At 44.5% G+C, this 26,236-nt stretch overlaps 1 protein-coding gene across 1 annotated transcript in view; it reads right to left on the minus strand.

Moving 5' to 3' along the window:
- Nucleotides 1–2,154: 2,154 nt before the first annotated feature.
- ADCK1 (aarF domain containing kinase 1) overlaps nt 2,155–26,236 on the minus strand; it is a 33,766-nt gene continuing 9,684 nt past the window's right edge. The window contains exons 9-12 of the mRNA XM_069735763.1: nt 23,468–23,661; nt 22,049–22,166; nt 3,225–3,380; nt 2,155–3,087 (exon numbers count right to left, since the gene is read on the minus strand). Of these exons, the coding sequence (XP_069591864.1) occupies nt 3,231–3,380; nt 22,049–22,166; nt 23,468–23,661 (462 nt within the window). The 3' untranslated portion in view covers nt 2,155–3,087; nt 3,225–3,230. The remainder of the gene's footprint in view (nt 3,088–3,224; nt 3,381–22,048; nt 22,167–23,467; nt 23,662–26,236) is intronic.

Consider the following 26,236-nt stretch of genomic DNA (forward strand, 5'->3'; position numbering starts at 1 on the left):
GCTCAATCCGGTTGCTCGTGAAAAACTGATGCGACGGATCCGTTTTTCCGCAGGATCAGACTAGCGGATCCAGCAAAGAAATGGATCCGTCCCATCAGTTTTTCATCCGTTTTGTCCGATTTTTTATCCGTTTTACGACGGATTCGGTTTTTAAAAACGCCCCTGGGAGGCTCCCAAACGTTTTTGGCTACTGAAAACCTATATATACAGTGTTCCTACAGCCCATCTTTTACAGGTTATAGAGCAAGTGGCGAAGATGGAAGGAGTGAAGGCAAAAATTCTGAAGATCTATGTGGATTTAACTTTTGAGGCTAATAGTTTGAAAGCGATTGTTCTGGAGAAGGAGACAGTGCATCGTGCGTCTGCACCAATGACGTTTTTGGATCCACCCGATCACAGCAGAGAATGATGCGAGGGGTGTATTCTACTTTATACATGGCGTTATGAGGAAACCCCGAGAACTTTTTCAGCTATGTGCGGAAAACTTTGACTTGTTAGTGGAACGGATTGGACACCTCATCGCAAGAAGTGATACATATTGCTTCTCAGTTTCACCGCTGGAGCGTCTGATGGTGACTCTTCGGTAAGCCATTTTTATTGTATCTCCTACTGTTAAAGCACACTCATAACTGTAATGTTGTTGCTGGTATTTTTTAATAATTATTTTTTATCGTATCTCCTACTGTTAAAGAGGACTTATAACTGTAATGTTATGGCTGGTATTTTGTACTAATTTTTGCCTTGCTTTTTTTCACAGATTCCTTGCAACTGGAGAATCCCTTTCGTCACTCCATTTTCAGTTTTGACTTGGAATTTCCTCCATATCAGAAATTGTGAAGCACACCTGCCATGTAGTGTGGGACTCTTTACATGGCGAATTTATACCACATCCCACAACGGAGAGTTGGCTGGAAATAGCAGAAAAATTCCAACAAATTTGTCAGTTTCCAAATTGCTTGGGTACAGTGGACGGAAAACATATCAGCATTGTCAAACTTGCTGCTTCTGGATCTGAATATTTTAACTACAAAAAATATTTCTCTATTGTGCTCATGGCCATCGCAGACGCAGAATACAAATTTATAGCGGTCGATATTGGGGCCTATGGCTGCTCCAATGATTCGCAAGTTTTTAAAGTGTCTGCAATGGGGAGTCATCTCTATAGAAACACCTTCCAATTTTCACCAAGACCACTGCCTGAAACCTCAGGGCCACCAATGCCGTTTGTGTTGGAGATGAAGCGTTCCAACTCTCGGAACACCTGCTGAAGCCATACTCAAGTAGTGGATTGACGCCAACTAAGAGAGTTTTTAATTACTGCCTAACACAAGCACGAAGAATGGTGGAGTGTGCTTTTGGGATTCTAACAGCCAAATGGCGAGTTCTGTTGACCGCTATCAAACTGAAGGCTGACACTGTTGATGAGGTGGTGAAAGCTTGTGTGGTTCTGCACAATTTCGTAATATGCAAGGAAAAGATTGCTATTGCTGAACACTCTGAAGAATCCACCTTGAATGATTATCATAACATTACTTTTAGAGGTTCTGTGTCAGTTTGCAGAATGAGGGACAAATTTGCTGAATACTTTATTTCACCTCAAGGAAGAGTACACTGGCAGGATGAGATAGTTAGAAAAATGAGTCTTTCTGTTGTTACACAAAGTATTGGATCTGGTTGGGTTTTAACCAAAGTATTGTACCTGGTTTGGTTTTAACCAAAGTATTGTACTTGTTTTACCCAAAGTATTGGACCTGGTTGGGTTTTACCCAAAGTATTGTACCTTTTTTACCGAAAGTATTGTACCTAGTTGGGTTTTACCTAAATGTTTTTCCATGTTGTACCCTAAGTATTGTACCTGGTTAGGTTTTACCCAAAGTATTGTACCTTTTTTTCCCAAACTCTCGTACCTGATTGGGTAAAACAAGATACAATACTTTGGGTAAAACCCAATCAGGTATGAGACTTTGGGAAAAAAAGGTACAATACTTTGGGTAAAACCCAACCAGGTACAATACTTAGGGTACAACATGGAAAAACATTTAGGTAAAACCCAACTAGGTACAATACTTTCGGTAAAAAAGGTACAATACTTTGGGTAAAACCAAAAGAATTTAACCTTATAATTAAATGAAAGACAACATTTTTAAACCCAAAAATTGTTTTATTTACAAATGTTTTACTAAATTTTTATAAATTTAGGTAGTGTGGGGTGGAGATAATACTGGAGGGGCTGTCAGAATGGGACACTTCGACAGTGGGAGTGTGTAGAGAGGATTATAGTGGTGACGGATCAGGAGGAAATACAGAAGATGAAGGGGAGGAGAAACAAAGAGAACGTGTGGACATAAAACCGGGAGTAGTGTTGGGAATTTGGAAGGTTTGAGGGGTGGAGTGGAGGGAATGGGAGGCAGAAGAGGTGGTGGGTGACGAGGGTTGTGTTTGGGGCATAATGGTTGTGGAAGGAGCCTGGTGGTAGTGGGCAGGTAGTATAGGTTGGGCAGGATGCTGGTACGGGGCTTGAAGCTGGTACGGGGCAGGAAACTGGTATTGTATAGAAGGGGGAGAAGGGACAGTGGCTGGAGGGGGTGCAGGTGCGGGAGGTACTACCGTGGCGGGTGGAGGGGCTTGGGCGGTAACATGCGCTAGGGCAAACTGGCAGGCTTGCATTACATGCATCTGCTGGTCAGGAGATAGCTTGTCTATGCGCTCGAGTACTGCCTGGAAAAAGGAGTGATTTGGTGATTTACTTGTATCTAAATGCATCCTATCCAGACGTGTGTGCAACTCAAGAATACTGTTGTTGAGCAAATTAAATCCTGCAGTCATTTGCTCAGACAACAGTTTGAGACAGTTGTAGAAGGCTGCATCCAGATGCAAGACCTCAGGCGCATGGCTCCTTTCCTGACCCCTCTGATGCTGCCGCCCAGAAACCACAGGTGTTCTAGAGGTGGCAGCAGTGTCAGAGGGGTGGGGTAAAGGAAAAGCTATATCCTCACCAGCAGCTTCATGTAACGAAGTGTGCCACGATGCTGAGGGATCGCTCCAGAAGGGTTCAACTCTGCAAGCTCCCGAGTGCTTCAAACCGTGCTGTGGAAAAGAGAAAAAAAAAAGCTAATTAATATATTGATATTGCTTGGCCCTGGCTGAAACCTCCCCCCCCCCACAAAAAAAAAACCTGTTAGACATGTAAACTTTTTTTATTAAATGGGGTGGGTAATATTTACCTTCTGCTAACCATCGTAGACCGGAGGAACGACAGGGCTCTTGCATACTTGTACTTGCTCCTGCATCCTCCGATCCACTTGGGGCCTGCATCTCCTTGTTGAACTCCTTCTTGAAGCGATCCCTGATTGACCACCACCGCTTGACAACTCTTTCACCTGTAAAGTGAAAGCACAAATTGGTTAGTATACAACACATTACATCCAGCAACATAACTGAACTGTGAATACTTATGCGCTTGATTCTGGGTCCGAACATCAAGGTCCTCCCGATGTTCCACAACTTCGTGGCAAGCTTCCTCCCAGAGCCGATGGGTCACACCTTGATCAGTGTGGCGGTGGTCCCCCATGTTCCACAGCAGCTCCCGCTCTTGGATTAGATCAATGAGGAGGTCGATATCTAGCCCGGCCTCCTCACCGTCCGAGTCAGGAGCATGCTGTGAAGATGGTTAAATACTGCCTGTACCATGTGCCACGCCAGAGAGGCAACGGAAGATTAGGGAGTTTAATAAGTGGCTCAAGAATTGGAAGGAGGGGTTTGGGTTCCTGCAGAACTGAGCCGACTTCTCAGTTGGCTACAGGCTCTACGCTAGGGATGGGCTGCACCTCAATGGGGAAGATGCAGCTGTGCTGGGGGAGAGAATGGCTAGAAGGTTGGAGGAGTCTTTAAACTAGGGATTGGGGGGGAGGGTATTCAATTTATAGGAGGGGAAGATAGTACAGACAGAGACCTGGGCACAAATAAGGAAGTTAGGGGTGGCGGTGGCAGGGGGGGTGGGGTTAGAAAAGTTAATAATTTAAGAAATAGTGGTACAGAGAGAAACATCAAGTGCATGTATACTAATGCCAGAAGCCTCGCCAACAAAATGGACGAATTAGAACTAATGTTGTTGGAGCATAATTATGACATGGTGGGGATATCTGAAACATGGCTGGATGAGAGCCATGACTGGGCTGTTAACTTGCAGGGCTATAGCCTGTTCAGAAATGACCGTACAGATAAGCGAGGGGGTGGGGTGTGTCTATATGTAAAATCGTCCTTAAAACTCATCCTGCGTGATAATACAGGTGAATTTAATGAAAATGTAGAATCCCTGTGGGTGGAGATAAGGTGAGGGGGGAAAATAATAAATTACTGATAGGGGTTTGTTATAAATCTCCAAAAATAATGGAAGCAATGGAGAATATCCTCGTAAAGCAAATAGATGAAGCTGCGACTCAAGGAGAAGTCATTATTATGGGGGATTTCAACTACCCTGAAATAGATTGGGGAACAGAAACCTGCAGTTCCAGCAAAGGTAATCGGTTTTTGACAACTATGAGAGACAATTACCTTTCACAACTGGTTCAGGACCCAACAAGAAGGGGGGCACTGCTAGACCTTATATTAACCAACAGGCCAGACCGCATAGCAAATATAAGGGTTGGGGGTCACTTGGGGAATAGTGATCACAAAATAATAAGTTTTCATGTATCCTTTAAAAAGATGTGTAATAGAGGGGTTTCAAGGACACTAAACTTCAGGATGGCAAATTTCCAACGAATGAGAGAGGATCTTGGTGCAATTAACTGGGACGATATCCTGAGACACAAAAATACACAAAGAAAATGGGAGACGTTTATTAGCATCCTGGATAGGACCTGTGCATAGTATATACCGTATGGGAATAAACATACTAGAAATAGGAGGAAATCAATATGGCTAAATAGAGCTGTAAGGGGTGCAATAAGTGACAAAAAGAAAGCATTTAGAGAATTAAAAGAAGTAGGTAGTGATGAGGCATTAAATAAATATAGAAAATTAAATAAATTCTGTAAAAAGCAAATCAAGGCAGCAAAGATTGAGACAGAGAGACTCATTGTCAGAGAGAGTAAAAATAATCCCAAAATATTCTTTAACTACATAAATAGTAAGAAACTAAAAAAATGATAGTGTCGGCCCCCTTAAAAATAGTCTGGGTGAAATGGTGGATGAGGATGAGGAAAAAGCCAATATGCTAAATGACTTTTTTTCATCAGTATTTACACAAGAAAATCCCATGGCAGACAAAATGACTAGTGATATAAATTCCCAATTAAATGTCACCTGCTTAACCCAGCAGGAAGTGCGGAGGCGTCTAAAAATCACTAAAATTGACAAATCTCTGGGCCCAGATGGGATACACCCTCGAGTACTGCAGGAATTAAGTACAGTCATTAATAGACCATTATTTTTAATCTTTAAAGACTCCATAATAACAGGGTCTGCACCACAGGACTGGCGTATAGCAAATGTGGTGCCAATATTCAAAAATGGGACAAAAACTGAACTCGGAAATTCTAGGCCAGTAAGCTTAACCTCTACTGTGGGTAAAATCCTGGAGGGCATTCTAAGGGATGCTATACTGGAGTATCTGAAGAGGAATAACCTCATGACCCAGTATCAGCACGGGTTTACTAGGGACCGTTCATGTCAGACTAATTTGATCAGTTTCAATGAAGAGGTAAGTTCCGGACTGGACCAAGGGAACCCAGTGGATGTAGTGTATATGGACTTTTCAAAAGCTTTTGATACGGTGCCACACAAAAGGTTGATACATAAAATGAGAATAATGGGGATAGGGGAAAATATGTGTAAGTGGGTTGAGAGCTGGTTCAGGGATAGGAAACAAAGGGTGGTTATTAATGGAGCACACTCGGACTGGGTAGCAGTTAGCAGTGGGGTACCACAGGTGTCAGTACTGGGCCCTCTTCTTTTTAACAAATTTATTAATGACCTTGTAGGGGGCATTCAGAGTAGAATTTCAATATTTGCAGATGACACGAAACTCTGCAGGTAATCAATACAGAGGAGGACAATTTTATATTACAGGATGATTTATAGTTATATGAAAAAGTTTGGGCACCCCTATTAATCTTAAGCTTAATGTTTTATAAAAATTGTTTTTTTTGCAACAGCTATTTCAGTTTCATATATCTAATAACTGTTGGACACAGTAATGTTTCTGCCTTGAAATGAGGTTTATTGTATTAACAGAAAATGTGCAATCTGCATTCAAACAAAATTTGACAGGTGCATAAGTATGCGCACCCCACCAGAAAAGTGACATTAATATTTAGTAGATCCTCGTTTTGCAAAAATAACAGCCTCTAGTCGCTTCCTGTAGCTTTGAATGAGTTCCTGGATCCTGGATGAAGGTATTTTTGACTATTCCTCTTTACAAAACAATTCCAGTTCAGTTAAGTTTGATGGTTGCCAAGCATGAACAGCCCTCTTCAAATGATCCCACAGATATTCAATGATATTCAGGTCTGGGGACTGGGATGGCCATTCCAGAACAGTGTAATTGTTCATCTGCATGAATGCCTGAATAGATTTGGAGCGGTGTTTTGGATCATTGTCTTGCTGAAAGATCCATCCCCTGTGTAACTTCAACTTTGTCACTGATTCATGAACATTATTGTCAAGAATCTGCTGATACTGAGAGGAATCCATGCGTCCCTCAACTTTAACAAGATTCCCGGTGCCGGCATTGGCTACACAGCCCCAAAGCATGATGGAACCTCCACCAAATTTTACTGTGGGTAGCAAGTGTTTTTCTTGGAATGCTGTGTTTTTTGGCCTCCATGCCTAATGCCTTTTTGTATGACCAAACAACTCAATCTTGGTTTCATCACTCCACAGGACCTTCTTCCAAAAATAAATTGGCTTCTCCAAATGTGCTTTTGCATACCTCAGCCGACTCTGTTTGTGGCGTGCTTGCAGAAACGGCTTCTATCGCATCACTCTCCCATACAGCTTCTCCTTGTGCAAAGTGTGTTGTATAGTTGACCGATGCACAATGACACCATCTGCAGCAAGTTGATGCTGCAGCTCTCTGGAGGTGGTCTGAGGATTGTCCTTGACTGATCTCACAATTCTTCTTCTCTGCCTTTCTGATGTTTTTCTTGGCCTGCCACTTCTGGCCTTAACAAGAACTGTACCTGTGATCTTCCATTTCCTTACTATGTTCCTCACAGTGGAAATTGACAGGTTAAATCTCTGAGACAGCTTTTTGTATCCTTCCCCTGAACAACTATGTTGAATAATCTTTGTTTTCAGATCATTAGACAGTTGTTTTGAGGAGCCCATGATGCCACTCTTCAGAGGAGATTCAAACAGGAGAACAACTTGCAAGTGGCCACTTTAAGTAGCTTTTCTCATGATTGCATACACCTAGCTATGAAGTTCAAAGCTCAATGAGGTTAGAAAACCAAAAAAAGTGCTTTAGTAAGTCAGTAAAAAGTAGGTAGGAGTATTTAACCCCTTAATCTCATATGACGTACTATCCCGTCGAGGTGGGGTGGGCCTTAATTCCCACCGACGGGATAGTACATCATAGCAATCGGCCGCGCTCACGGGGAGAGCGCGGCCGGGTGTCAGCTGACTATCGCAGCTGACATCCGGCACTATGTGCCAGGAGCGGTCACGGACCATCCCCGGCACATTAACCCCCAGCACACCGCGATCAAACATGATCGCGGTGTGCCGGCGGTATAGGGAAGCATCGCGCAGGGAGGGGGCTCCCTGCGTGCTTCCCTGAGACGATCGGTACAAGGTGATGTACTCACCTTGTACCGAGCGTCTTCTCCCTGCAGTCCCCGGATCCAAAATGGCCACGGGGCTGCATCCGGGTCCTGCAGAGAGTACTTCCGGGTCGACTGCAGGCGCTGATAAGCCAGGCTAAGCCTGCAGCGATGTGAGTGAGATCGGCACACCTTACAGAGTGCTATGCAAACTGTCAGATCGGCGATCTGTGATGTCCCCAACCCCCTGGGACAAAGTAAAAAAGTTAAAAAAAAAATTTCCACAGGTGTAAAAAAAAAAACAAAAACCTAAATAAATAAAAAAAAAAAAAAATATTATTCCCATAAATACATTTCTTTATCTAAAAAAAAACCAAAAAAACAATAGAAGTACACATATTTAGTATCGCCGCGTCCGTAACGACCCAACCTATAAAACTGTCCCACTAGTTAACCCCTTCAGTGAACACCGTAAGAAAAAAAAAAAACCGAGCCAAAAAACAACGCTTTACTATCATACCTCCAAACAAAAAGTGGAATAACACACGATCAAAAAGATGGATATAAATAACCATGGTACCGCTGAAAACGTCATCTTGTCCCGCAAAAAACGAGCCACCACACAGCATCATAAGCAAAAAAATAAAAAAGTCATAGTCCTCAGAATAAAGCGATGCAAAAATAATTATTTTTTCTATAAAATAGCTTTTATCGTATAAAAGCGCCAAAACATAAAAAAAAATGATATAACTGAGATATCACTGTAATCGTACTGACCCGACGAATAAAACTGCTTTATTAATTTTACCAAATGCAGAACGGTATAAACGCCTCCCCCAAAAGAAATTCATGAATAGCTGGTTTTTGGTCATTCTGCCTCACAAAAATCGGAATAAAAAGTGATCAAAAACTGTCACGTGTCCGAAAATGTTACCAATAAAAACGTCAACTCATCCCACAAAAAACAAGACCTCAGATGACTCTGTGGACCAAAATATGGAAAAATTATAGGTCTCAAAATGTGGAGACGCAAAAACTTTTTTGCTATAAAAAAGCGTCTTTTAGTGTGTGACAGCTGCCAATCATAAAAATCCGATATAAAAAACGCTATAAAAGTAAAGCAAACCCCCCCCTTACGTAGGGAAAAATAATTAAAAAAAAAATGTATTTATTTCCATTTTCCCATTAGGGTTAGGGTTAGGGCTAGGGTTAGGGCAAGGGTTGGGGCTAGGGCCAGGGTTAGGGTTGGGGCTAGGGTTGGAGCTAAAGTTAGGGTTAGGGTTGGGGCTAAAGTTAAGGTACCGTCACATTAAGCGACGCTGCAGCGATCTAGACAACGATCCCGATCGCTGCAGCGTCGCTGTGTGGTCGCTGGAGAGCTGTCACACAGACAGCTCTCCAGCGACCAACGATGCCGAAGTTCCCTGGTACGCGCTTAGTAACCCGATGTTTACCCTGGTTACCAGCGTAAACATTAAAAAAAAAAAAAAAACACTACATACTTACATTCTGGTGTCTGTCCTCTCCGGCGCTCTGCTTCTCTGCACTAAGCGCCAGCCGGAAAGCAGAGCACAGCGGTGACGTCACCGCTGTGCTTTCCGGCCGGCGCTTACATAGTGCAGAGAAGCAGAGCGCTGGAGAGGACAGACACCGGAATGTAAGTATGTAGTGTTTGGTTTTTTTTTACATTTACACTGGTAACGAGGGTAAACATCGGGTTACTAAGCGCGGCCCTGCGCTTAGTAACCCGATGTTTACCCTGGTTACCAGTGAAGACTGTCATGATATGTACTTTTGCCCTGTCCTGTATTTGAATAATATGCCATTTGATGTATGTAACTGTTCTCTGGTTTCTATTAGCTGTAATTTATGTATTTTCTTGTGCTGGGAGTTCACCTGTAACAATATGTCTCCTTCCCCCAATACTTGCAGCCCTCAGCTTTAATGTAATTAAGTTTTGTCAACATCACTAGTGGAGGAATAGCCATTCTTCCTCACAGCAGGTGGCTAGTCAAATGTACATACTACGTAGACTACGTGGAGCCCACCAGTCTAGAATCTTCTGGTGGACCCAACCATTGAATAGAAGGTGTGACCCCTACCCCCCTTCATGGGCGGATCCCAGGAGCTCAGACAATCCATTCTTATTTTGAGATCAGATGTGAGTTGATCTTTGAAGGAGAAGGAGTGGGGATTCTTAGCTGAGGCAAGACCCCAAGCCCATCTGGGACTGCGGAAGCGAATGGGGCGAGACTTGAGCTGAGGACATATCTCGTTGTTCGTGAGATTGTTTTGGGATCCCTTGGACTCGTGTGGACTATTGCTTTGTTAGCTGGCACAAGGATTATCGGGAGGTGCCCCCGAACCTGTTCCATTGGACTAATTGTGGACTATTGCTTTTGTTACCTGGCACAAGGATTATCGGGAGGTGCCCCCGAACCTGTTCCGTTGGACTAATTGTGGACTCTGTAGATCTACCTGCATGTGTTGTTCCAGCGTTCTTGATAATAAATCTGTGGAATCATCCATTGGCCTGTTGTCCCTTCTTGCTCTGCCGTACACCCCGTCACAAAGACATCGCTGAATCGGCGTCACACACGCCGATTCAGCGATGTCTGCGGGAGTCCAGCGACGAAATAAAGTTCTGGACTTTCTGCGCCGACCAATGATGGCACAGCAGGATCCTGATCGCTGCTGCCTGTCAAACTGAACGATATCGCTATCCAGGACGCTGCAACGTCACGGATCGCTAGCGATATCGTTCAGTGTGAAGTTACCTTTAGGGTTAGGGTTAAGGCTAAAGTTAGGGTTAGGGTTGGGGCTAAAGTTAGGGTTTGGATTACATTTATGGTTGGGATTAGGGTTAGGATTAGAATTAGGGGTGTGTCAGGGTTAGGGGTGTGGTTAGGGTTACCGTTGGGATTAGGGTTAGGGGTGTTGTTGGATTAGGGTTTCAGGTAGAATTGGAGAGTTTCCACTGTTCAGGCACATCAGGGGCTCTCCAAACGCGACATGGCGTCCGATCTCAATTCCAGCCAATTCTGCGTTGAAAAAGTAAAACAGTGCTCCTTCCCTTCCGAGCTCTCCGGTGCGCCCAAACAGGGGTTTACCCCAACATATGGGGTATCAGCGTACTCGGGACAAATTGGACAACAACTTTTGAGGTCCAAGTTCTCTTGTTATCCTTTGGAAAATAAAAATTTGGGGGGCTAAAAATCATTTTTGTGGGAAAAATAAGATTTTTTTATTTTCACGGCTCTGCGTTGTAAACTGCAGTGAAACACTTGGGGGTTCAATGTTCTCACAACACATCTAGATAAGTTCCTTGGGAGGTCTAGTTTCCAATATGGGGTCACTTGTGGGGGGTTTGTACTGTTTGGGTACATCAGGGGTCTGCAAATGCAACGTGACGCCTGCAGACCAATCCATCTAAGTCTGTATTCCAAATGGCGCTCCTTCCCTTCCGAGCTCTGCCATGCGCCCAAACAGTGGTTCCCCCCCACATATGGGGTACCAGCGTACTCAGGACAAATTGGACAACAAATTTTGGGGTCCAATTTATCCTGTTACCCTTGTGAAAATACAAAACTGGGGGCTAAAAAAATCATTTTTGTGAAAAAAAAAAAAAGAATTTTTATTTTCACGGCTCTGCGTTATAAACTGTAGTGAAACACTTGGGGGTTCAAAGTTCTCACAACACATCTAGATAAGTTCCTTGGGAGGTCTAGTTTCCAATATGGGGTCACTTGTGGGGGGGGGGGGGGGGTTTGTACTGTTTGGGTACATCAGGGGCTTTGCAAATGCAATGTGACGCCTGCAGACCAATCCATCTAAGTCTGTATTCCAAATGGCGCTCCTTCCCTTCCTTAGGGGGTCTACTTTCCAAAATGGTGTCACTTGTGGGTGGTTTCAATGTTTAGGCACATCAAGGGCTCTCCAAACGCAACATGGCGTCCCATCTCAATTCCAGTCAATTTTGCATTGAAAAGTCAAATGGCGCTCCTTCCCTTCCGAGCTCTGCCATGCGCCCAAACAATGGTTTACACCCACATATGGGGTATCAGCATACTCATGACAAATTGCACATCAACTTTTGTGGTCTAATTTCTTCTCTTACCCTTGGGAAAATAAAAAATTGGGGGCAAAAGTTCATTTTTGTGAAAAAATATGATTTTTTATTTTTACGGCTCTGCATTATAAACTTCTATGAAGCACTTGGTGGGTCAAAGTGCTCACCACACATCTAGATAAGTTCCTTAAGGGGTCTACTTTCCAAAATGGTGTCACTTGTGGGGGGTTTCAATGTTTAGGCACATCAGGGGCTCTCCAAACACAACATGGCGTCCCATCTCAATTCCAGTCAATTTTGCATTGAAAAGTCAAATGGCGCTCCTTCCCTTCCGAGCTCTGTCATGCGCCCAAACAATGGTTTACACCCACATATGGGGTATCAGCGTACTCAGGACAAATTGTACAACAACTTTTGGGGTCCATTTTCTCCTGTTACCCTTGGTAAAATAAAACAAATTGGAGCTGAAAAATTTTTTTGTGTGAAAAAAAGTTAAATGTTCATTTTTATTTAAACATTCCAAAAATTCCTGTAAAACACCTGAAGGGTTAATAAACTTCTTGAATGTGGTTTTGAGCACCTTGAGGGGTACAGTTTTTAGAATGGTGTCACACTTGGGTATTTTCTATCATATAGACCCCTCAAAATGACTTAAAATGAGACGTGGTCCCTAAAAAAAAAATGGTGTTGTAAAAATGAGAAATTGCTGGTCAACTTTTAACCCTTATAACTCCCTAACAAAAAAAAAATTTGGTTCCAAAATTGTGCTGATGTAAAGTAGACATGTGGGAAATGTTGCTTATTAAGTATTTTGCATGACATATCTTTGTGATTTAAGGGCATAAAAATTCAAAGTTGGAAAATTGCGAAATTTTCAAAATTTTCGCCAAATTTCCGTTTTTTCTCAAATAAACGCAAATTATATCGAATAAATTTTACCACTAACATGAAGTACAATATCTCACGAGAAAACATTGTCAGAATCGCCAAGATCCGTTGAAGCGTTCCAGAGTTATAACCTCATAAAGGGACAGTGGTCAGAATTGTAAAAATTGGCCCGGTCATTAACGTGCAAACCACCCCTCGGGGCTTAAGGGGTTAAAACAAGAAAATGATAAGGGTGCCCATACTTATGCACCTGTCAAATTTTGTTTGAATGCAGATTGCACATTTTCTGTTAGTACAATAAACCTCATTTCAAGGCAGAAACATTACTGTGTCCAACAGTTATTAGATATATGAAACTGAAATAGCTGTTGCAAAAAAACAATTTTTATAAAACATTAAGCTTAAGATTAATAGGGGTGCCCAAACTTGTTCATATAACTGTATGTAAACTAGAAGCTTGGGCTGATAAATGGCAAATGAGCTTTAATGGGGATAAATGTAAGGTCATGCACTTGGGTAGAAGTAATAAGATGTATAATTATGTGCTTAATTCTAAACCTCTGGGCAAAGCCGTCAATGAAAAAGACCTGGGTGTATGACAAACTCATATTCAGTGGCCAGTGTCAGGCAGCTGCTACAAAGGCAAATAAAATAATGGGATGCATTAAAAGAGGCATAGATGCTCATGAGGAGAACACAATTTTACCTCTATACAAGTCACTAGTTCGACCACACTTAGAATACTGTGCACAGTTCTGGTCTCCGGTGTATAAGAAAGACATAGCTGAACTGGAGCGGGTACAGAGAAGAGCGACCAAGGTTATTAAAGGACTGGGGGGGTCTGCAATACCAAGATAGGTTATTACACTTGGGGCTATTTAGTTTAGAAAAACGAAGACTAAGGGGTGATCTTATTTTAATGTATAAATATATGAGGGGACAGTACAAAGACCTTTCTGATGATCTTTTTAATCATAGACCTGAAATAGGGACAAGGGGGCATCCTCTACGTTTGGAAGAAAAAAGGTTTAAGCATAATAACATATGCGGATTCTTTACTGTAAGAGCAGTGAGACTATGGAACTCTCTGCCGTATGATGTTGTAATGAGTGATTCATTACTTAAATTTAAGAGGGGACTGGATACATTTCTGGAAAAGTATAATCTTAAAGGGTATATACACTAGATTCCTTGATAGGACGTTGATCCAGGGAACTAGTCTGATTGCCGTATGTGGAGTCGGGAAGGAATTTTTTTCCCCAAGGTGGAGCTTACTCTTTGCCACATGTTTTTTTTGCCTTCCTCTGGATCAACATGTTAGGGCATGTTAGGTTAGACTATTGGTTGAACTAGATGGACTTATAGTCTTCCTTCAACCTTAATAACTATGTAACTATGATATCTAGCCAGGCCTCCTCACCATCCGAGTCAGAAGCATGCTGTGAAGATGGTTAAAAAAGATAAAAAACAAAGACAGACTCAAAACAACAACATAAAGTGGAAAAAAAACGCTAATGCCAACGACCCTGGGAGCCGCTTTGAGGACCTCTAGATTGAGCCGCAGAATCAGAAGACTAAAAAAAAAAAAAAATTATGTGCTTGGATGTAAGTTTATGTGTTGTGTGTACTGTGATGATGTGGTTCTGCGATGCAAGTAAGAAACTTACCAATTGCGAGCCCGCTGTGGCTGTTCATTGTACCAAAAGCCGGACAGCGCTGGTTCCGGCGCTGTCCGGTTTTTCATTGCAGACAAAAAACATAACTTTGTAAGTTTTTTCCAGACGCCTGACAATTTTCGCCGGCGAAAGACGGACGAAACGTGAGGCGATCCGGCGCTAATACAAGTCCAGATCCTGTTTTTTCAAAATTCACTGGATTGAGCCTGACAGCAAAAACTTGATGTGTGAAACAGCCTGAGGCTCATGTCACGATCCATTTTTGGATTCATGGCAACTCTGGCTCCACTGTTTTAAATGTAGCTTTTTTCCTTTCAGGACCAGCGGGGGTTAATGTCAGTTTTTCCCTGCTGGCAATCTACTAAAGTTGCAGAGTTGCTGGGTCAGCTGATCTGGGTGGTGATCACTCCCACCATCCTTTAAATGGTCACCTGATACATCAGCTGACTGTTGGTAATAGTTTCTCTATGAAGACCAACGTTGCAGTGGTAGCACTCTGGTGTCTGCTGTTTCTGGAGTTTGGCTTGTGTCATCTGCGGTGCGGAGTCTGGAAGCTAAGTGTAGTGTTTTCTCCTCATCCCTTTCATGTTTGTCACTGTCCCGTGTGATACTATCTGCAGTGGTGAGGCTAGGGGCCCTTGCCAGCCAGTGCACTAGCCAGGGCAGTGCTAGGTGACAGCGAAGGACGACGAGGTTCCTGACGACGGTGGGGGGGAAGGACCCACTTAGGGCAGTGCAGGGACAGGCTCAGGTTTGAGCTCAGGTGGTGACCATCCCCCATTTCCGTATCAGTAGAGCCTTCCTCTCCCCATTTCCATCCTGTTGGTGTGTTGCGCCGTCCGCTGACTGACCCCTTGTTGGGTCTTCACATCATGACATTATCACCACCCCATTTTTTTTCCGGTGAACCTATGGCTCAAGCCCAGCTGATCCAGACCCTCACTGATGATAAGGAGCTGCGGTGTCAGGTTGTGCAGCAGCTTCAGCAGTTGTCGGGGTTCTGGGTCTCGGCTCATGTGCAGGCTCAACGGGAACCCAAGATATCTCTCCCTGACAGGTTCTCTGGAGAGATTAATTTTTGATTTTTCAGGAGACCTGTAAACTATATTTCAGGCCCGCCCTCACTCTTCAGGGAGTGAGGAACAGCATGTGATTATAGTCTCCCTTCTCAAGGGTGATCCCAAATCCTGCGCCTTCTCTCTGCCGACTGATTCACCATCTTTGCAGTCGGTGGACGAGTTTTTTGCGGCATTGGTGTTTGTGTAAGGGGATCCTAATGGCGTCTCACTGGCTGACTCTAGACTCCGTAAAATCAAACAGGGAGGCCGGCCGGCTGAGGAGTACTGCTCAGAGTTTCGGAGATGGGCCACTGACACGCAGTTGAATGACCCTGCTTTTAGGAGCCACTGTTACCAGGGTCTGTCACCTAGGCTACAGGATACTCTGGTGTAGTATGCTACTCCTGGGTCGTTGGAAGCCACCATAGCTTTTGCTATCCAGGTGGATAGATGCCTCAGGGAGAGACATACACAGATTCTGCCCCATTGTTCCTTCTAGGGAGGAGGATACACTGGTGCAGACGGACAAACCCATGCAGATGGGAGAAGTAACTGAGCCTATAGCGGTGATGGTGGATAGTGGAGAGCCTTAGTCAATTTGGTGTATTCTCGCTTTGTCCGGACCCATAGTCTAATGGATAGGAGGCTAGCGGAACCCCTTTGCGGTTTAGGAAATTGACTCTGTCCCACTCAGCCAGGGGAGGGTGACCCAATTAGTAGATAATATAAACCTGCGTATAAGGACTCATCATGAACAGTCCCTGTCGTGCTACGTCGTCTTGGAAGGTATGCCAACTCCCATCGTCTTAGGCCTCCCTTGGTTGAAGAAACACAATCTAGTCATAAATTGGAGGTCCAGGGAAGTAATCAGCTGGGACCAGTCGTTTAAGGACTGCTGCTCAGGAGCTACTGTTTCTGCTCTTTCTCAAATGTACCCCTTCTTCTCTGGTGGGGGCAGCGAAGGTGCTGCCAGGGGTAGGGGCAAGACTCAACCCGCACCACAAGTAAACCCTGAGTCTCAGAGTTCTCTTAGGAGGAGGGGTCAGGGGAGGGTGATGGTTCCCTCTGTATGTAGTGAGGTTAAGAGTTTGGCAACACAGGGGGACGCCTCTACTGTAAGTTCCTCAGAGTTCACCATCCTGTGGCAAATGCATGCGTGGAAATAAACGTTCAGGTCCAGACCTGTGTGTGAATGAGTACGTGTGGGAATCCACCGAAAACATCACATGGAACCTTCTGGGACCTGTGGTTTTAGGGTGATCGGGCCATATCGGGTGTTGGCCATTCTCAGCCTGGGTACTTTCCAGCTGGAGTTACCCCCAGTAATGCACGTATACAACGTATTCCACAGGTCGGTGCGCTGGAGATTTGTGGTGCCTCCGGAGCCTATGTTTTTGACATCTCCGTTGGGCTGCATTTGCCCTAAACCTGAGGATCAGGGGACTGCTGAGGTGAACTCTAGTGGATTGAGGCGTCCTCGCAGTACGTTGTTTCCGGTGTTGAGGGTCCAGAGGCCCCTTATTGAAAGGGGGGAACGGTCACGATCCATTTTTAGATTTGCGGCAGCTCTGGTTCCACTCTGTTTTAAAATGTAGCTTTTTTTCCTTTCAGGACCAGCTGAGGTTAACCCCTTTACCCCCAAGGGTGGTTTGCATGTTAATTGTTGTGAATTCCGCTCTTGGGCTCCCTCCGGTGGTTGTAAGTGGCACTTTTGTGAGTTCTGCTCTTGGGCTCCCTCCGGTGGTTTTAAGTGGTATGGCTGCTCCTTGGATTTAGCAGTCTGCAGCTGCTTCCACTGATTGTCTTTCTGCTCGGCTATTTATGCCTGGCTCTTTCCTTCAGCCAGTGCCACTTGTCAATGGTTCCTGGTTGGATTCACATCTCTCTTGGATTTCCCTGATATCCTGACCAGTTCAGCAAAGATAAGTCCTTTCTTTGCTCTTTTCTGTCCACATGTTGTGGACTTATTCGTTCTGTGCATTCTATGTTTTGTCCAGCTTGTCAGTATGGATTAATTCAGTTAAGCTGGAAGCTCTGGGAAGCAGATTTACCCTCCACACCTTTAGTCAGGTGTGGAGATTTTTGTAAACTCTGTGTTGATATTTTGTAGTGTTTTATACTGACCGCACAGTATTCCGTCCTCTCCTATCTATCTAGCTAGACTGGCCTCCTGTGCTACATCCTGGTTTCATTCTACGTATGTCTTTTCCCTCTCCACTCACAGTCATTACTTGTGGGGGGCTATCTATCCTTTGGGGATTTTCTCTGAGGCAAGATAGTTTTCCTGTTTCTATCTTTAGGGGTAGTTAGTTCTTAGGCTGTGACGAGGTGCCTAGGGAGTGACAGGAGCATCCCATGGCTACTTCTAGTGTTGTGTTGAGCTTAGGGACTGCGGTCAGTACAGGTACCACCTCCTTCAGAGCTCGTCCCATGTTGCTCCTAAACCACCAGTTCATAACAGTTAATGACCGGGCCAATTTTTACAATTTTGACCACTGTCCCTTTATGAGGTTATAACTCTGGAATGCTTCAACGGATCCCGGTGATTCTGACACTGTTTTCTCGTGACATATTGTACTTCATGATAGTGGTAAAATTTCTTTGATATTACCTGTGTTTATTTGTGAAAAAAACAGAAATTTGGCGAAAATTTGGAAAATTTCGCAATTTTCCAACTTTGAATTTTTATGCAATTAAATCAGAGATATGTCACACAAAATACTTAAAAAGTAACATTTCCCACATGTCTACTTTACATCAGCACAATTTTGGAAACAAATTTTTTTTTGTCAGGGAGTTATGAGGGTTAAAATTTGACCAGCAATTTCTCATTTTTACAACATCATTTTTTTTTAGGGACCACATCTCATTTGAAGTAATTTTGAGGGCTCTATATGATAGAAAATAACCAAATGTGACACCACTCTAAAAACTGCACCCCTCAAAACCACATTCAAGAAGTGTATTCACCCTTCAGGTGTTTCACAGGAATTTTTGGAATGTTTAAATAAAAATGAACATTTAACTTTTTACTTCAGCTCCAAATTGTTTTATTTTACCAAGGGTAACAGGAGAAAATGGAACCCAAAAGTTGTTGTACAATTTGTCCTGAGTACGCCGATACCCCATATGTGGGGGTAAACCACTGTTTGGGCGCAGGGCAGAGCTCAGAAACGAAGGAGCGCCATTTGACTTTTCAATGCAAAAACTGGAATTGAGATAGGACGCCATGTTGCGTTTGGAGAACCCCTGATGTGCCTAAACATTGAAACCCCCCACAAGTGACACCATTTTGGAAAGTAGACCCCCTAAGGAACTTATCTAGAGGTGTGGTGAGCACTTTGACCCATTAAGAGATTCAGAGAAGTTTATAATGCAGAGCCGTAAAAATACAAAATCAAATGATCTTTTCGCCCCCAATTTTTTTATTTTCCCAAGGGTAGAGAAGAAATTGGACCCAAAAAGTTGTTGTACAATTTGTCCTGAGTACGCTGATACTCCATATGTGGGGGTAAACCACTGTTTGAGCGCAAGGGAGAGCTCGGAAGCGAAGGAGCGCCGTTTGACTTTTCAATGCAAAATTGACTGGAATTGAGATGGGACACCATGTTGCGTTTGGAGAGCCACTGATGTGCCTAAACATTGAAACCCCCCACAAGTGACACCATTTTGGAAAGTAGACCCCCTAAGGAACTCATCTAGATGTGTTGTGAGAGCTTTGTACCCGCAAGTGTTTCACTACAGTTTATAACGCAAAGCCGTGAAATTAAAAATTCTTTTTTTTCCCACAAAAATTATTTTTTAGCCCCCAGTTTTGCAATTTCCCAAGGGTAACAGTTGAAATTGAACCCCTGATGATGCTGTATGGCGGCTCTTTTTTTGCGGGACAAGATGACGTTTTCAGCGGTACCATGGTTATTTATATCCGTCCTTTTGATCGTGTGTTATTCCACTTTTTGTTTGGCAGTATGATAATAAAGCGTTGTTTTTTGCCTCGTTTTTTTTTTTTTTTACGGTGTTCACCGAACTTAACTAGTGGGACAGTTTTATAGGTCGGGCCGTTACGGACGCGCCGATACTAAATATGTGTACTTTTATTTTTTTTTTATTATTTAGATAAAGGAATGTATTTATGGGAACAATATATATATTTTTTTATTAATGAATTTTATTTATTTATTACACAAATTTTTTTTGTTTTTACTTTGCCCCAGGGGGGGGGACATAACAGTAAAGTGACGGATCGCTGATCTGACACTTTGCTGTGAACTGTGTCAGATCAGCGATCTGACGTGCACTCCTGTAGGCTTCCCGGCGCCTGCTCTGAGCAGGCGCTGTGAAGTCACCTCCCTGCAGGACCTGGATGCAGCCCCGTGGCCATTTTGGATCCGGGCCTGCTGCAGGGAGAAGGAGCTAAGGACCCTCGGAGCAACGCAATCACATCGCGTTGCTCCGAGGGGCTCAGGGAGCCCCCTCCTTGCGCGATGCTTCCCTATACCGCCGGAACACTGCGATCATGTTTGATCGCAGTGTGCCGGGGGTTAATGTGCCGGGGACGGTCCGTTTCCTTTTTGGATGCTGCCCTTCCCGTGGTTGTTCCTTCCCGGTGAAAGACCTGGCTATTTATTGCTTGTGTTGAGAAACACGTGATGGTGTCTCCGCGGTTTTTCTACATACATAGTGCCGGATGTCAGCTGCGATAGTCAGCTGACACCCGGCCGCGCTCCCCCCGTGAGCGTGGCTGATCGCGCTAGATGTACTATTCCGTCCTTGCGAAGTAGGGCCCACCCCACATGGATGGAATAGTACGTCCAATGGCAGAAAGGGGTTAAGGTCAGTTTTTCCCTCGCTAGCAATCTACTGGAGTTGCAGGATCAGCTGATGTGGGTGGTGACCACTCCCACCATCCTTTAAATGGTCACCTCATGCATCAGCTGACTGTTGGTAAGAGTTTCTCTATGAAGACCAGCTTTGCAGTAGCAGGTCTCTGGTGTCTGCCGTTTCTGGAGTTTGGAGTCCAGCTTCTGTGACATCTGTGGTGTGGAGCTTGGCAGCGGAGTCTGGAAACTAAGTGTGGTGTTTTCTCCTCGTCCCTTTCATGTTTGTCACTGTCCCGTGTGATAATATCTGCAGTGGTGAGACTGGTCCCCTTGCCGGCCAGTGCACTAGCCAGGGCAGTGCTAGTTGTCAGCGAGGGATGAGGTTCCTGACAGCGATGGGGGGAAGGACCCACTTAGGGCAGTGCAGGGACAGGCTCAGGTTTGAGCTCAGGTGGTGACCATCCCCCATTTCCGTATCAGTAGGGCATTCCTCTTCCCATCCCTTTGTGTGTGTGTGTGTGTGTTGTGAAGTCCAATTCCCCGTTGGGTCGTTTCACACCGTGACAGCTCAGCTGTGCTCTGTTACACACTCCGATCTCCTATATAATTTGGGTCCTGGCTAGAACTCATTGCCAGTGTGGTGGTTTGTTGTTGTTTGATGGATTTATCTGAGACTGTGGCTAGGTTTTGGTTGTGTGGTAATTCCTTGCCTTCTCCTACTTTGGTTTTACCACATCCTCCACTCCCGGGTGTTTACCTCTGTCATTTGTGTGAATATATTTGTATGATTGGTATTTTCCTTTATTTTTGTTTGCATTACCTTGTTAGTCTGGTTGGTGTACTAACGTACACCACTATTCCCCCCTCTTCCCAGGTTGGGGGAAGATTACATACTGAGGGCAGAGTCAGGAGCTAAGGCAAGGTACACGGCCCCGGGCATCTTCACCATCAGAAGTGATCCGGGGAACAGGGTGCCCCTAGCGTTAGGGACAGGGAAGGGGTCCATGATCCCGGGACACCCGGCAAAAGAATCATTACATTGGGTCAGAGCCAGGCAAGGAAAACCAGACAAAACATGGGTCAGATCCAGGCGAGGAGAACCCGACAAAACATGGGTCAGACCCAGGCGAGGAGAACCCGACAAAACATGGGTCAGATCCAGGCGAGGAGAACCCGACAAAACATGGGTCAGATTCAGGCAAGGAAAACCCGACAAAACATGGGTCAGATCCAGGTGAAAAGAATTCCACAAAACATGGGTCAGATCCAGGCGAGGAGAATTCGACAAAACATGGGTCAGATTCAGGCAAGGAAAACCCGACAAAACATGGGTCAGATCCAGGTGAGGAAAACCTGACAAAATATTGGTTAGATCCAGGCGAGGAGAACCCAACAAAACATTAGTCAGATCCAGGGGCCTCAGCCACATCCTGGGCATTTCCACTGTCAGGTGATCAGAGCTTTAAATCCTCAAGCGCCCCCTTGTGGTGAAAAGCGATAATTACAGCAGAACTGATCACCTCTACCTAGTGCCTGAAGTTGTGCTTATATAGACGGCCTTAAACAGCTGTTCTCTAGTACTTTTCATACAGCAAAATGTCAGCCGTAATAAAGTGTCCAAGTCTCCTGTAGGTTGCATCAAAATCTCTGTGGTCCCCCGGGAGTGACAAGGGAGTACGGTCCATTGCAGCTTGTGGTCATTCAGGCCTTACACAAGTCAGTATAAAGAGTAAGATATCCAGTACACAAAATAAATCAGCCAGCGGCTCACCAAGGAGGAACGTGTCCAGAGGAAAAGCTCGTAAAGCTGCAGCTGGCCCAGACGAAGCAACTCTGACATGGAGATACGGGCAGAGGACCACAGGGAGGAGGCCATCATCCTGCGATGTCTACAGAAGACAGGAAAAATAAAGATCATGTCATTCAAGATAAACCATGAGCGAGGACTGGCCCAAGCTCTACACATTGTACTCAGTATTGACCAGCTCAGTACTGAGCAGCAGCACATATCCCTCAGAACTTAATGCACACTGCATCCAGGCCTGGAGAAAAAAAGACTTGAGCAGATAATACAGATGGTGCTTTCAAAGTACAGATCAGACCACACACTGACCAGTGCAACTCACGAGGACTGTCCACACGGCAGTGTTCTCACACTGACTGAGTGTCTATGTGATATAAATCACACTAAGCAACATGGTGGCTCAGTGTTTAGCACTGTAGTTTTGCAGCACTGGGGTCCTGGGTTCAAATCCCACCAAGGACGACATCTGCACGGAGTTTGTATAGGTTTTCTCCTACACGCTGAAGACCAATAGGGAATCTAGATTGTGAGCCCCAATGGGGACAGTAATTATGTATGTAAAGTGCTGTGGAATTAATGGCTCTATATAAGTAAAATAAATGAATCATTCTCTTTTCGAATAACATGGAGATGCGATACATAGATACATAAAAAACATCAGACCCTGGAGAGCAGCATCTCATTTTTAAGGATACATTTTCAGTATTAATCTAGGAAAGTATCTGATCATTTCAATTTCCTCAATGTAAATGTATGAAAAAAAAAGTCATTCTGCTGTCAAAAAAGTGACATGCAGATGACAATCATCCAAGGTTTGTGGATGAAACAAGGCAGATGTTCCATATGCTCCTCTGCCCCGGCCTAATATAGGGGGCTTCTTATGTATTAGAATTCCCTTTTATAATGGTTGACTATTGCCATTTAAGGGGCGTAATCTAGTGTACAGTTTGTAGATCCATGGTCTTATGAGGGTTCTGTAATGGAGAAGTTCACGGAAGTCTGAATACGTACTGACCTGATAACGTGATATAATAAGGGAGTATTGGCCGTTCACCCTTCAGGCTCGGTGGACAGGACAATCTACAGCCATCTCACATACTTGGTTGGAAAGAACGAGTGATTCTAATAGAAAAGGCCTCCGCCAGGAGCTGCCTGCAAATATTGAGACATTCTCCTGCTTCTCGTTAGAGTATAAGATGTAGAGAGCAATTAGAAGAAATAGCACAAGTCCCCTGTAATTAGTGACTGAGTACACAATGCACAGAGATGACTACTGCGCAATACCAGGACTGAATGAACAGACGCTGTGAATTCAGACCCTCCTGTCCACATATGCGCTGTTGCTCTATGGTGCAGGCGAGTCACTGTCAAAACAAGTCATCTTACCTAGCGAGTGCCCGGACACAGCAACGAGACATGCTGAGAAATGAGCTAGCACCCGCATCAGTGTGAAGAGCAGTCTCGATACCCCGCAGAAGGTCATTGGTTTTTAGCAGCAAAAGCATCTGACGTGGAACGCTGGAGAGAAGCTGGCTGATCTGAGGAAGGTACGCTGCGGCGTTACTGCGGATCTCCTTTGCCTAAAGAGAGGCAGACAGTGTGGTATAATATGAGACAGGTGAAAGAGTCGGGCAAGCGACTGGTCAGAGACGGGTCATAACACTACAGACAGGTGAAAGTGGAGGAGACAGTAAAGAGTGCAGAATGGGACAGGCAGACAAACACATCTGTTTTGTCACACACATTTATTTCCTTTTTGTGTATTAGAACAGCACAAAAAAAGGCAAATAGGACATAATTTCACAATAAACCCAAAATGGGCCAAAATAACCAGCTAAAAAGGGGAGAAGTTGACTGAATATTTGCATTATGTGTCTGTGTGTGCCACACTAAGCATGGAGAACAGAAAGAGGAGAAGAGAACTGTCTGAGGACTTAAGAACCAAAATTGTTGAAAAATATTCACAAGTTTATCTCCACAGTTCTTGATGTTCCGTTGTCCATGGTATACAACATAATCAAGAAGTTTACAACCCATGGCGCTGTAGCTAATCTACGTTGATGGCAGAGAAAAATTAGTGAAAGGATGCAACGCATGATAGTCCAAATGGTGGATAAACAGCCCCAATCAAGTGGCAAAGAAATTCCAGCTGTCCTGCAGGCTCAGGGTGTGTCAGTGTGAACTATCCGTCCACATGTGAATGAAATTAATCGCTATGGCAGGAGACCCCGGAGAACCCCCCTGCTGACTCAGATACATAAAAAAGCTAGACTGCAGTTTGCTAAAATGTACGTGAGTAAAATTCCTTCTGGGAAAGCGTCTTGTGGACAGATGAGACCAAGATAGAGCTTTTTGGTAAAGCACATCATTCTGTTTACCAAAATGGAATGACGCCTACAAAGAAAAGAACACTGTGCCTACAGTCCGATATGGTGGAGAGTCACAGATGTTTTGGGTTTGTTTTGCGGCCTCTGGCACCGGGTGCCTTGACTGCGTGCAAGGTACTGTGAAATCTGAAGATTACAGGGGTTGTCCACTACTAGGACAACCTCTTCTTAAACTAAATGATTGGCCCCCGATAAAATAAATCCTATACTCACCTCCTCATTCCGGCCCCGTTTCAGTGGTGTCGGCACTTGTGTTTTCAGAACAGTCCTGGGCGCCGGCATGGGAAGTGAGTATAAGCCTTATTATTTTATCAGGGCCAAACATTTAGTTTAAGGAGGGGTTGTCCAACCCTTTTAATAAGTTATTTTGGGTGGCAATGTAGTGGCCAGTGTCAAAAAGCTGGGTTTGTGTCCTAGGCCATGGGTCCTCCAGCAATACAATGACCCCAAACATACTTCAAGAAGACCCCAGAAGTGGATGGAAACAATGCGCTGGAAAGTTGTGAAGTGGCAGCAATGAGTCCGGATCTAAATCCCATTGATCACCTGTGGAGAAATCTTACAATTGCTGTTGGGAGATGGCGCCTTCACATATGAGGGACCTGGAGAAGAGTTGGCCAAAATACGAGTTGAGAGGAGTAAGAAGCTTATTGATTCTTATAGAAAGCGATTAATTGCAATTTATTCCAATGGGTGTGCGACCAAATATTAGATTGAGGGTGCTAACAAATTTATCCAGTCCAATTTGCATTTTATTCTGTTTATTTGTGTTCTTCCAATACACACACACAGAAGATAAATAGATAAACATTTGTATAACAAAACATGTGCAATTGCAATAATTTTCTGGGAGAAATACTTCATTTTCTGGAACAAATTTCAAGGGTGCTAACACTTTCGGCCATGACTAAGTCTTGGCACCCATGCTTCTAGCCACCAAGATTCCCTGGTTATGAAAGGGTTACAGTTCCTCCATTATCTGGATACATCCCCATGTCCCACACAGAACAAGCCGCTAATTACAGACACAACTAATTACATGTTATCACCAGCAGCGCTCTGAAGCAGCTGCCGACAGCGATGGATGTGACAGCGAGAGCAGCGCCGTATTAAATGGGACACCGCATCCAGTGATGAATGTGACGGTGAGGGCAGTGCTGCATTAAATGGAACACCGCACCCAGCGATGGATGTGACAGCGAGAGCAGCGCTGCATTAGATGGGACACCGAACCCAGTGATGGATGTGACAGCAAAAGCAGCGCTGCATTAGATGGGAAACCGCACCCAATGATGAATGTGACAGCGAGAGCAGCGCTGCCTTAGATGGGACTCCGCTCCCAGCGATGGATGTTACAGTGAGGGCAGTGCTGCATTAGATGGGACACCGCACCCAGCGATGGATGTGACAGCGAGAGCAGCGCTGCATTAGATGGGACACCGCACCCAGCGATGGATGTGACAGCGAGAACAGTGCTGCATTAGATGGGACACCGCACCCAGCGATGGATGTGACAGCGAGAGCAGCGCTGCATTAGATGGTACACCGCATCCAGCAATGGATGTGACAGCGAGAGCAGCGCTGCATTAGATGGGACACCGCACCCAGCAATGGATGTGACAGCGAGAACAGAACTGCATTAGATGGGACACCGCACCCAGCGATGGATGTGACAGCAAGAACAGAACTGCATTAGATGGGACACCGCACCCAGCGATGGATGTGACAGCGAGAGCAGCGCTGTATTAGATGGGACACCGCACCCTGT

The sequence above is a fragment of the Ranitomeya imitator genome, chromosome 1, assembly GCF_032444005.1.
Source record: "Ranitomeya imitator isolate aRanImi1 chromosome 1, aRanImi1.pri, whole genome shotgun sequence".
NCBI classification, from domain to species: domain Eukaryota; kingdom Metazoa; phylum Chordata; class Amphibia; order Anura; family Dendrobatidae; genus Ranitomeya; species Ranitomeya imitator.